The 13,215-nt window shown below is 49.1% G+C and overlaps 1 protein-coding gene across 1 annotated transcript in view; it reads left to right on the top strand.

Moving 5' to 3' along the window:
- Positions 1–13,215, top strand: part of LOC121433080 (dihydropyrimidinase-related protein 5) — an 81,483-nt gene that overhangs the window by 23,108 nt on the left and 45,160 nt on the right. The window contains exon 2 of the mRNA XM_041631324.1: positions 7,729–7,993. Coding sequence (XP_041487258.1) covers positions 7,733–7,993 — 261 coding nt within the window. The 5' untranslated portion in view covers positions 7,729–7,732. The remainder of the gene's footprint in view (positions 1–7,728; positions 7,994–13,215) is intronic.

Below are 13,215 nucleotides of genomic sequence, written 5' to 3'. Positions count from 1 at the left end.
TCCATGAGCCTCACAACTGACCCATATCAGGCCTTTTACTCAAGCCAGCTCTCCTGGACAGACACACTGGCCTGGGGCTCCTGGAAAAGTCCGGTTATCTGAGACAATTGACAGGGTAATCAAATTTGTTTCAGACAAACTGTGTCCCTACTGCCTGTGGAACATTCCAGAAGGGTCTAGTGGGTATCTGGAGAATAAGAAAATGAGCTCTCATTAACATGGAACGGGTTTGTAGATTCCTGCTTATTTGAAAAAGGAAGGAAAGAAAAGAGGACCAGGGTTGGTGAAGAACGGAGTAACGGAGTTCTAGGGCAGGTGGAGTTTGTGGAACATCAGGGAAAAGACATAGGAGTGGAGACAGCTGTGGCCTTCCTCCTCCTTCCTCTTCTTCCTCCTCCTTCTTCCTCTTCCTTCTCTTCCTTCTCTTCCTCCCTCCTCTGTCCCTCCTCCTCCTCCTCTTCCTCCCTCCCCCTCCTCCTCCTGTGGTCACCTAGTTGTCACTGACACTAAGGAGCACTTACCTCTGAAAGGACTTGGCTGATGACAGTGCTGAACTTACAGCTCCTCCTGTCATTACCTGTATGCCTTACTTGTCTGTCATACTTTAATTATTTTACATGGTTATAGCTTAATACTGGAGATTGAATCCAAGGCCTCCCACATGTTAAATGCATGTTCTACCACTGAGCTATACCCCCAACTCCATAAATACCATTTAAAATTACTCCATTGTTGATTAAAATTATTAAGAATTATAAAAATTTTACTGTTTTATAGTTAAGTACTATTTTGTGCTTTCTAAATTTAGAAATCAATTTACTTAAAAATGGGGCTGGAGAGATGGTTCACTTGTTAGGAGCTCTGGCTGCTCTTCCAAAGGACCCAGGTTCAGATCCCAGCATCCACAGGTCTGATCACAACCATCTGTAACTCCAGTTCCAGGGTACCTGGTGCCTTGTTCTAGTGTTCATAGGCCCCAGTCGTGCCCATAATGCATAGACATGCAAGTGAGCAAAACACCCACACATGTAAAATAATTTAACATTTTTAATTTATTAACTTAAACCCAGCATTCCCCACTTGCCCCAAAGTTACTCTCTGGTTTTCACGATCTGTTGAAGCTTTGATTTGTTGTTATGGTTTCAACTCAAAAGAGAGATCATTTTCTGGATGGTTCCAGGGTGCTGTGTCAGCTCTCCCAGGACACCCTTCCTCTTCTTCTTTGGTTTTTCAGTGTCAGGGTCTAGGCAAGCTCTACCACTGAGCCGCACCCCCTCCCTCCCATCCTCACACCCTTTGGGCGTGGCTTTCCCAGGATGGCTTTCCCATAGAGAAAGGTGTTAAATGCCATCTCTGCTGCTTTCTTCTGTGCTGATTAGAGCGGAAATAGCTGCAGGTTTTCTGTTCGTGGTATTCTGGAACAGCTGCAAGTGCTGGCCTTTGATCCTGTGGCCAGTGGTAACATCTCAACGGCCTGCTCAAGCCTGCTCATGCAGGCTTCGAATTGCACCAGCTTCCCTCACCCCTGGGTCGACCCCAGCTAACAGTAGGTTAGCTTAAATGTCACAGGACCTTCTTGCCTTTCTGTCTTTCCTTCCTTCCTTCTTTCTTTCTTTCTTTTTCTTAATGTCTTAGAGGATGTTATATGGCAAGCCACATTCACTCTCTCCCCACCCCCATCGACCCCCCCCTTCTCTTTCTCCTCCCTTCGCAGAACAGAAGCAGGCTTTATTAAGAATCATCACAGGAAAGTGGAGAAATCAAGTGAAAGAGACACACCCCAGAGTGGGCAGGGTTCCCAAGGGAGGAAAAAAGTCCTCACACATTTTTGTGTGGAATCTCTCAAAAGAGGAAATGTGAGCCAAGCAGTGGCTGTTAAAAATAGGAATCTATCCCAAAGCTGCAGAGAAGCCGTGTCACCAAAATCCAAAAACCAAAAAAAGAAAAAAAGAATCCGTGTCTTAAAAACCAATGCCTTGTGCAGGAAGGAGCCCGGTTGCACCCGTGTGCCCCTGCAGCCTCCAGCGGAACTGCTGCGGGGGGGGGGGGGGGGGGGGTGTCTGGGGACAGCTGTGAGGGACAGACTGCAGGCTCCCTTTGTCTGGCGCCTCCCCACAGGCACGGGGAGCTGGAAAAGGTGATGACAGAAGCAGACAGTTCCAGAATGCAGACTTGGGGTCGACATTTCCTTGGCAGAACACTGCGGCTTTCTAGGAGTTCCGGGTGTGTGCAGTTCACGGCTGCTGCCTTAACCCTGACTGTCTCTGTCAGCGCGAAGCGCCCAGGGCGGGTTCTGCATCAGGAACGCCCACCTGCGGTTTCCAAGAGGTGGGAGGGGCTTCTGTTCAGCAAGACTGTTGCTGGATAGCGGTAATTGTTGCCATTTTGATCCCTAAGAGGCTGGCTCTGAAGGCCCTCTCTTCCTGCTCAGGGTTGCCTTCGGCCCAGAACGCCTGGATCCCAGCATGACCTGTCCCCTTAGCAGCACTAACCCGGGTCTGACTGAGGAAATGCAGAAGCCAGGCTACAGAATCAGGAAATCTGGGGATGCAAGCTGTGTGCTGTTAGATAAAGCTTGGCACATCAAGAGATGCACCAGCTTGCCGTTGAAGGCCTCACTGCTTCTGAATAAATTTTAGAATTTTTTCAGATGCCTCAGTTTGCAGAGGAATACTACCCTGTCCCTCCTGGAGAGTCCTTTGTTGAGAGAGGCCTGGAGACTAGAGGCAGAGTCACACCAAACCGATGACAGGTGTAGTTCTGGAATGCCATGCGTTATTCGAACGGCTTTAACTATCTGGCATTTTTATCAGTTCTGCCTGAGACAGACATGTGTTCTGAATTCTTTTGCCTGCATAGACAAATAACCATCTGATTAAAATTTTTGTTGCTGTTAAATGTATGGCCAGACACATCTAAATGAGGTGCCAATTATTTCAAGGCCCACTTGTCCCTTAGTGGTGATTTAACTATAATGCTCATTTCTGTCCAGTGTGATGTTTAGTCTATTCACACTGTCAGACGAAAATGCATGGAACTGGTGATTTGACAGTTCTGAAGCCTGGAGTGCTGAGGTCAAGGTATCCACTGATTTGGTTTTTGATGAGAGCTCCGTTCCTGGCTTTTGAGGTGGGGAGTTCATTTATGTTGTATCCTCATGGGGAAGAGAGTGAGAACAGGATATCACACTCCCTTTTCTTCTAGTAAACATACTAATTCCATCGTAAGGGTTTCACCTTTAACCTCATTACCTCCCAGGGCTCCACCTCTGAGTGCCATCCCTAGCCCCGGGGATCCAGGTTTCAAGCTTAGGAAGGAGACATGGCATGCACTCTATAGTGTGTAATGAATCTGTCAGCCAGATACGGGCTCTGTCTGTGCCGTTGCGGTGTGATTGGGGAATAAACGGGGTGATCTGGTAAAAATCAATCCTAACATTCCATACAGTTCCTGTGTTTTGATCGGAACCTTCTGTCTACAGTGCTGCCTGGATCAGCTGGCTGCACCAGAGCAGAGGGACAGATTAGCCAGGAGCATTAATGGCACTAAAGAGCTATATTACAATTGCCTTCAAACCTTTGGGGGACTCTCCAAAGAAGACCAGCGGATCACGCCGACTGTGTTCTGTCCCAAACCCTTCCACAGGCAGCCGGCTGGCAGAGCTGTGGAGAGATGCCAGGAACATGCTCCTTTTGTTTAGTTAAAGAGCTGAGCAGGGCAAGCTGTAGGAACAGGTGCTAATGAGGTTACGGGGGAGGTGAGAAGCCTAATGAATGTCAACAGCCAACAGCAGGGGAAGTAGACGGGCTTGGCATCTTGGTGGCACAGACTGGAAAACGGAGAAACCTGTGGCAGAATACTGACGTCACAAGAATCTCCAGCCATCACTGAACAGCGGGTCTCACCCTTGCCAGCTCTGGTCTGGTAGACTGCGAAGGAACCCAGTTTAAACCAGTATCTGTCAGTGTTTATCTCTTTACTTTTCCACTGTGAGGTGGGTACCTGTGTGTCCCTCACACAGTAGGCTTGATTTCCTCAGAGCTGGCCCTGGGTCTTTTCCACAATTGTGTCCAGAAAAAAAAAAAAAAAGGAAGTTACAAATGATTACAGTGTTGCATTTAAAGACATAGCCTCCAGATGTTTGAGCAGGGGATGTATTAAACAGCCTTGCCTTGGTATTATCTGAACAAGGCAGGGCAGGTTGGGGGTTTTCCAGGATAACCATCCACTATGCCTCCTGCAGCTAGAACCCAAGTCAGGACTGGGCTCTGGGCACTGGGTCCCATCCCGCCTCAAGGCTAGGCTGTGGTTAATACCTAAGTGGCTCCACTGGGCAGTTGTAGATCTGGGGGCTAGGTCATCCCGCTTCCATATTGGTAGCATGGCTTAAGACTGTGATTGTTTGTATTTGTATGCCAAGGATGCTGTAACGATGTCACAGAGTGGGCGGAGTAAACAATGAAAGCTTAATTAACTTGCTTCCAGTTCCGAGACTGGAAGTTTAATTTGGGGAGGGCCTGTCCTACTGGTGGGTGGCTACCTTCTCAATGGCTTCCTGTCTTTATTTTTTAACATTCTTAGAAGAAAAAAAAAAAGACCATCTGGTCTCTTCTCTTACAAGGGCACAAATCCCATCAGGTCAGGGTTCCTCATCCTATTTATAACCTCATCTAACTTTAAAGATTCATCCCCAGATAGGGTCATCTGCCCCGGGGATACGGCTTCGGCATATACACTGGAGGGTGGGGAGACATGGGAGGTGGGGAGATGAAATCCTGAGTAAATGCGTGTTGTTGACCCCAGGACAGCCAGGCTCACGGAAGTGGCAAGGCCTTCCGGTGGTGTGGGTACAGACCCCTGGTCTGGGTGCAGACCCCTGGTGTGGGTGCAGATGTTGATGGTGGGCAGTAAGTGTCGGTCACAGCTCCCTCCTCCTGTGGCTAAGTAAAGAGTGAAGGAATTTCTCCTCAGTGGGTCGCGGTCCAGCCTGACTACCTAAGGCTGGCCCAGCCCTGTAGGAATGGTGTCTCCCAGACCAGGGCAAGTGTAGGATTGCCTGCTCTTCTCCAGGGGAACTGTCAGGGCTGCATTTGCTTTCATGGATTTCCAGCTGGGAAGTAGGGGGGAAACACTTGTTTAGATGGTGGCAGCCCAGAGAGAAGGGGAGGGAGCGCTGGAGCCCTGTGAACAGCGTGGCTCCCGTGAGAAAGGATGGCACATCTGAATCCCACCAGCTGGTCTGGATCAGCTTACTCACGCCTGGCTCTCTTTTGTGGGGAGGGGAGCAGGGGGGAGGCTTTCAAACATCAGTTGGACACATTGGTGCAAACCTTTAGTCTCTGGAGGCAGCAGTAAATGGATCTCTGAGAGTTCAAGGCCAGCCTGGTCTACAAGGAAGTTCCCATTCAGCCAGAGTTACATAGAGAGACCCTTTCTCAAAACAACAACAAAAGCCCAAACAAGCAAACATATGAATGTTCAGATTATAAAAGCAACACAAGTTTGCTATATGACATTTGGAACTACTGGACCTATGATGAGTATCGTAGTCACCTGGGCTTCCAGCTCTGAGTTCCCACTACTAACTTCCCTTGCCAATCCTGATCTGAAGTACATCCCTGCCCCCCCCACCCCAGTGTGTGATCTTTAACAGGTCCCCACCCATTGCCTGTCCTTTCCAAATTCCTGTTTCCTCCTGTTCAGCTCAGGCCAACACTTCGTGCTGTGCTCGCTCTTCACAGTGCTGCACAGAGGTGCTGGGCTCGTGATGTTATTGTACTGACAGTCACTGCTGCTGTTTCCATGGGAGACAGTGCTCCTGACTTCTGATTCCAGTGGCAGAGCGCAGAGCAGAATCCCCCCCCCCCCCCCCCCGTAAGGTTTCCTGCCCCACACACATGCGCTGTGAGCACCGAGGCAAACCAGCATTGTCCTCTGAAACAGGAATATGCTTGGAAAGGCAAGGGTTATGTGCCTGCACCTCCTCCCCTCTGCCCTGCCCCCATCATTATCTTGTCATAAAAACTGGGCCTGCCCCTTCTTCATTACAGCTGGGCTTGATGTTGTAATGAGAAAGAAGGGAGGAAGGCAAAAGAAAGAATTTGGCCTAAGTAGTTTTCCCCATTACCTAAGAACCAACTCCGTTTCAGATTGTTATAAAGTTAAGACTCCACTGAACTGTGGGGCAAAAGAGTCCATGCAGTGTGTTTGGCCTCAGACAACAACAGGCTTCTCCCCATCTTCCCAGCTTCTCTATTTCAACTCCCGTCCACAGCCTGTTTGCCAGTGCCTCCCACACTGGGGAGCAAGGCCCCTTCTCCCCCAGGGTCAGAATGATACCTTGCAGGGAATGTTCAAGGAGCACAGCTGTCACTCCCAGTCACCTGTGGTATATCCCGGCACTCCCCTGGGCGACAGCTCCTGATTGCCACAGCTGTCCCCCAACATTTCATTCGCACCTGGTGGCTGGTCTTGGAGGGCGCTCGAAGTTCTCTTGGGGTTGTTTCCACGCGTGCTGGCCTAGGCAGTTGGCAGAAACGCGAGATCTCTGCTCTAACCAACCATACACAGGGGAGCAAGCTGGACCCTCCAGGTGGCTGATGAGTCTTCTTGCAAGAGATGTTTCTTCCCCAGATCCCAAGACCTGAACTTGCTCAGTCGCAGGCAAAATGAAGCGAGGAGGATGGGAGAGAAAAATCTGTAGCTTCCTTGACCACATTCACAGTACTTTGCTGTGTTACCATGATCTGGTGTCCAAGATTACCAGATTTTCCAGAAACTTCTGGTACCGGCCTGCCGGTCATGCTTTAAGCCACATTGCTTACCCCGCGTGCTGTTAGTAGCTGAGGTCTTTCATCACTTAGTCACTGGTTCCGCATGTTGTCAGGGTGAGCTTCACAATGGTCTGCTTGACATACTTGGAAAGAGGGGCCCTCAACTGAGGGGTTGCCTCCGTCGGATTGGCACATGAGCATGTCTCTGGGACGTTTTCTGAATTGCCAGTTGTGTGGGAGGGTCCAGGCCATCTTGTGTGATGCTGCCCCTGGGCAAGTGGGTCTGGGCTGTATAAGGAGGGAGGCCGAGCTGGCCAGTTCGTGGTGCTCTTCCATGCCCTCTGCTTCAGCTCTTGCCTCCGGGTTCTTGCCTGGAGCTCTGGCCTTGGCTTCCCTTCATGGTGGACTGTAACCTGGAAGCTGAAATAAACCATTTCCTTCCCAAGTTGCTTTTTGGCCATAGTGTTTATCAGTTCCGTGAGTTCCATGAGAGCCTACAACCCTCTTCTGACCTCCTTGGGCACCAGACACACACATGGTGCACATACATATATGTAGGGAAAATATTCATACGCATAAAAAAGATTGTTTTTTAGAAAGAAAAGACAGTGAGCAACTCCTGAGGTGTATCACCCACGGTTGACCTCTGACCTCCACATGTGTTTACATCCATGCCTGTGTCCTTGTACACACCTAAAAGTGATGTTTCTGTGGTCCCCAGTCCCCTCAGCTTCTATATTAACACCATTGTGTCACGAGTCCCAATAAAAACCCACTATGAGAACAGGGAAAGGCTTGTGATCAGAACTTCCTACAGGACTAGTTCTTTTTTCAGGCTACCCATCTCTATTCCCTGGCTACGAAATTGAGCTCTGAGAGGAAGGTGTGGGCTTCGGTGATGACGAACTGTCACCAAACGCAGTGGCCCTAACCAGATTGCACTTACCTTCCCTAGGAACATGCTCGCCAACTCAGCCAGCGTGCGGATTCTCATCAAGGGGGGGAAGGTGGTGAACGATGACTGCACCCATGAGGCGGACGTCTACATCGAGAACGGCATCATCCAGCAGGTGGGCCGCGAGCTCATGATCCCCGGAGGGGCCAAGGTGATCGACGCCACCGGGAAGCTGGTGATCCCTGGAGGCATTGACACCAGCACCCACTTCCACCAGACCTTCATGAATGCCACGTGTGTGGACGACTTCTACCATGGGACCAAGGTAATGAATGCTCTTTGGTGTGACTTGCTCTTTGTTGCTTTATCCTGTTTCTGGGACTGCTCCAGAGGAGACCCACATGAACCAATACTTCCCAGTGCCTCTACAAGGGCTGGAGAGATCCCTCAGAGGTTAAGAGCACAGGCTGCTCTTCCAGAGGTTCTGAGTTCAATTCCCAGCAACCGCATTGTGGCTCACAGCCATCTATAATGTGATCTGGTGCCCTCTTCTGACCTGCAGGTAAAACACATACAAATAATAAATAAATCTTCAAAAGAAAGAGTTTCTCTAGGGGTCGATGTGGCAGTTGGATTAGGGGTTTCAGCTAAATATCCTGGATCATTTAAAAGGAAGCATTTAGGTCTGTTTTGATAACTGAATCACACAGGAGCTGACTTGACTTTGATATGTTACGTCCTGTAACACAGACCTAGGAAAAAGATGAGGATCAGCTAGTGTTTGTTGCTGTGCATGTTGGTTTGGTAGATCTGTCTGTGCATGGTAAGCGAGACTAACTTGCCAGTGTCGGTGGCAGACGGTAAACTCACCTCTAATTGTTACAAACAGCAGAAAGCGATCTTCTGGAATCCTCTTCTAGTCTGTTTGTTTTTGAGACAGGGTCTTAATATGTAACCCTGGCTAGCCTGGAACTCAGTGTCTACCAGGCTGGTCTTGAACTCACAGAGATCCACCTGCCTCTGCCTCCCGAGTGCTGGGATTAAAGGGCGCCACCATGCCCTGCTTCTTTTTGTTTTTTGAGACAGTTTCTCACTGTGTAGCTTAAGCTGGCCTCTAAATCAAGACAATCCTCCTGCCTCAGCCTCTCAAGTTTATTATTCTTTGAGTCAGCTTGGACAGTAGTAGTGGGTTCTCTTTTCTTTATGAGTATCTCAGACACAGTTCGTCACCTGGAGAGCTAGAGATGAGCTACTGTCTGTTCCCAACACAAACCACAGAAATCCAGACTTGTGAGACAGGTTAAGTCCAAAGAAAACTGGGTTGTGCAAAAAAAATAAAAATATAAAAAAATCAAACCCACAAGAGGATGGAGCTCGGATTATTGCTGCTCTTCCTCATCTTCTTAATGAACTGTCCGTCACGTTCCAGCCTCTCCCTGGACACCAGATTATGGTCTGGTGGAGGACAGGGCCTGGCCACACTCCTCTGCTCCCCCAGGGCCTGTGCCGACTGAAACTAGTGCATGTGTCTGCAGATATTTGCCCAAGAATAAGTGAACATTGCTTATTGATATGGGTCTGTAGCAGGTGTCAGATTCACAATGAAGTTGTTTTAAAATCCAAAGTTGGATCAAATTCCTGGAACACAAGCCCCCTGCCATGGCAGCCCATCCCGTGGAGGTCTGACCTGTGAGGACTCACCTCTAATGACAGCTGCCTGAGCGAAAGGGATTCGGCAGTTTCTGTGTCCCACGCAGGCCTGCAGCCTCCCTGAATCCCCCAAGCTCAGGACTCTCCCTGTGAGATTCGTTTTCTAAGGGCTCAGGTGTTCTCGATGGTAAGCAGCGACTGACAGGTCCCCCAAGCCCACCCTGAGGATTCTGGGTGGGGCTTTAGGGACAGGAAGGACTGGGCTCTGGCAGACATCCCTATGGGCTTGTCTACCCAAGGCAGATGGCCTAGAGGTCTTCCTTCAGGTGAAGACATGCCCACTTTTGAACCCAGAGGCTGCAGAACAGATGCTTGGAGGACCACGTTGTGACACATCACAAGAGTCACAGCCCAGCCTTTGTGCTGAGGTAAGATGCTCCCTGGCTCTGAGGCCTGCCTCAGCCTGGGGAAGAAAAGGCAGCAGACGCTCTGCCTTCTCTGAGAACTTTGTGCATTCTGCTGGTCGTGTTTCACTGGTGAGATAGGAAACCTCATCCTTATAAACCTGGGATCCTTTCCCGGGTGCTGTGGGGGCACTTGGGACTTTTCTTAAAGTCAGTCACTGTATCTGGTCGCCACCCTGAGCACTAAGGCCAGGCCTATTTTGTTTGTGGCTGTTTTCTTTCTTTTCAGTTTTTCAAAGCAGGTTTCTCTGTGTAGCTCTAGCTGTCCTGGAACTTTCTTTGTGGACCAGGCTGGCCTTGAACTCAGATCCATCTTCTTCCTCCTGAGTGCTGGGATTAAAGGGGTGCGCCACCACCTCCTGGCTGTTTGTGTTTACTTTCATTGCCAATTTTATTAAGGTACAGTGTACACACATAGGCATGCTCTGGTACCCAGAGTCGTCACGCCTGAACTTGCTCTTGTCACTGACTCTTTTTCCCTGCTCAGTCTCCATCAAGGGTAACCTCTATCCTGACTTTAAATTCAACAGATTTTTTAATGTAACAGGTATTCACAAATCATATACTTTACTATGTAAAGTATACAAAGGGACACATCTGTGATCCCCGAATTTTAGACACTAATATGGGAGGGTTTTTGCAAATTTGAGGCCATCCTGGACTGCACAGAATTGGGTCAGTCAGGGATACATAGAAAATGTCTCAAAGCCGGGCGGTGGTGGCGCACGCCTTTAATCCCAGCACTCGGGAGGCAGAGGCAGGCAGATCTCTGTGAGTTCGAGACCAGCCTGGTCTACAAGAGCTAGTTCCAGGACAGGCTCCAAAACCACAGAGAAACCCTGTCTCGAAAAACCACACACACACACAAAAAAAAAAAATGCCTCAAAATAATAAATAAATAAATAAAACCAAAGCAGCCGAGTCAGTGGTTTTTAGTATATCTTTAATAGATTGGTTTTGAGTATTTACCTAAGATTCTTTATGTAAATGAAATCTAATAGTTCTTTCACTCAAATCTTACTGCAACTTGCTGCATGCCGTAGTCTGTTGAGTGTCCTGACTTTGTGGCATTCTACATGGAACTTATCCGCAGTACTGTCAGTGAACACCAGGTCCTACAGTATGGTTGCTATGGATGTGTCTATGTCTTTTGGCAAGCACGTGTGTACACAGTGCTGTGCACGTCCCTGGGAATGTAACTGCCAGGCCATGGTATATGTCACTGACATGCTCGGCACTTGTAGATTCTGTCCAGTAGCTTCCGAACTGGTTAGGCCAACTCTAGCCCTAGCAGGCAGTGTGGAAGGCACAGTGATTAACACCGACATTACTGATAACCACTCCAGTCAGTCTTGGAGCCCGTTCTGTAGGATGCTCAGGCCTTGAACCAAAGATTATAGTTGCGGGTTGCTGCCTCTGCTCTGGGGAGACTTTTGATCCTGAGCCGGATGCCCACCCTGTCACTGTGCTTTCTACCGGCCTCGCAGAGGTCAGAGTTGCCTTCTCTGTCCTCTTTTCCACACTGACTATGGCCAGGGCCTCATTAGCCAGGAGTGACGAGTTTTCCCCTGAGAGCCTGCAGCTCTCTATAGATGATTAAAAGTTCTGTGCTCGGCTGTCTGTGCCAGGTGGAAGGGAACCTTGATCTTTTCCAGGCTGCTTTTCCATTAGGACAGAAAATGCCAAAGAACATCCAAAGGCTCCTGTGGGATTAAAGGCCACTGTTCTGCAGGTGTGGGCTGATGCAGACACCCCCACTCTGTGTAATGCATTGTTGGGAATTTAAATCGTAGACACCCCTTCCCCAAGCCATCTTAGTTCCTGGTGACAGGACATCTAAATGTATGTGTGTGTGTGTGTGTGTGTGTGTGTGTGTGTGTGTGTGTGGTGTGTGTGTGTGTGTGTAGAGGTAAGAGAACAACTTTGTGTAATTGGTTCTATTAAATGGGTTCCAGGGATCAAATTTACGTTGCCAGGTTTGCATGCCAAACACCTTCCCCTGCTGACCCATCTCGCTGTCCTCTAAATAAAAGTTTTTTACATTTATCTCCTAAACAAGCTTCTGTGCCCCAGCCTTCCTATTGCCCACCATTTAGGTAACAAAGGCCCTGACCTCCCCAGAAGTTCTTCCTCAAGTCTCCCATGAAGAGACTTCCTCCATGCCTTCTCCTTCACTGACCCCCACATCTCCCTTCCAGCTGCCGCTCCTAATAGCAAACATTCTGATTTCCTGTCTCAACTAGTCCCTAGTAGAAGAACTACTTCCCTGTTGACTCTGACTGTCCGGGAGCCTGTGGGTTTAATTATGACAACTTGGTCTTCATGCAAAGGCTATACACTCTGGATAAATGGCCACCGATCTGCTTAGCTCACACCAGGAAAGATTGACTCTAAGGATGTGGGTGTATATTAGAATCACAGTCCGGAGGAAGAGCTCCTGTGTGATTGGCCCACAGAGCAGGAAGGATCAAGTTGCATCTCTTCCCTGACTATCTGGCAGACCCTTGGGTCTTGAACCCTGCATTCCCCGTGCATGTCCTCCTCAGAGTTTGCATGCTTGATGTTTGGAGACCAGCCAACAGGCCTCGGAGAGAAAAGCAGTTGAAAGACTGACTTTGCCAGTAGCATCTGAGTCCACATTGTGCTGGGTCTGAGGGGAATTCTCCCTGGCACTGTAGCGAGCCAGCGGCTGGCTCTGCCTTGCTCCCCAGCTCCCAGACCCATCACTTGATCTTCTGTCCCAGGCACCACCTCCCCACACCACTCCAACCTACAAGCTTCCCCCTTCAGCAGGACCAACCACTTGCAGTAATCCAGATCCCATTCCTGAAGACTGTTTCCCACTGTGGGGAGGCAGATGTAGGGAAAGAAACATCCAATTGTATTGGCTAAGAGTAGGGTTGTCCTCTTTGTGAGTACCTCATACTGTGCTGCTGTCAATCAGGGGTTCTCACGACCTGCTGAGACAATCAGTATCAGTTATTTTATTTAAAAAATGAAAGTTTGATCATGGTGTCTCTGTGTGTGTGTATGCCTGGGGGGAGGGGGGTCCTCTGGAACTGAAGTTGAAAATGGTTGTGAGCTGCCATGTGGGTACTGGAAATTGAGCCTGGGTCCTTTGGAAGAGCAGCCAGTGCTCTTAACTCTCCAGTCCAAAATTCATTTTTAAAGTCATAGGCACCAGCCTCTTCACTAACATTCTGGTAGATGGGCAGACATGCACCACTGTCAGAAGCTTCCTGTGTGCCTCTCAAGCCTCCTCCAAAAACTATTCTAAGGACCACGGCCTAGGCAGGCTGATGGTTGTCAGTCCTTGGAAGCAATTTGCATTAGAACCACTTGGGGAATTTTTAACAGATGCCAGACAAATTAAATCAGGTCTGCCCCTCCCTCATCCCTGTGATTCTAACCCCTGGCAGGAAGGCTGTTGTTT

Source organism: Microtus oregoni, unplaced genomic scaffold (assembly GCF_018167655.1).
Source record: "Microtus oregoni isolate MIOR12 unplaced genomic scaffold, Mior012 000036F_ref0000092, whole genome shotgun sequence".
NCBI classification, from domain to species: domain Eukaryota; kingdom Metazoa; phylum Chordata; class Mammalia; order Rodentia; family Cricetidae; genus Microtus; species Microtus oregoni.
The sequence above is the reverse complement of the archived record's forward strand: the minus strand, read 5'-3'. Positions and strand labels throughout refer to the sequence as shown.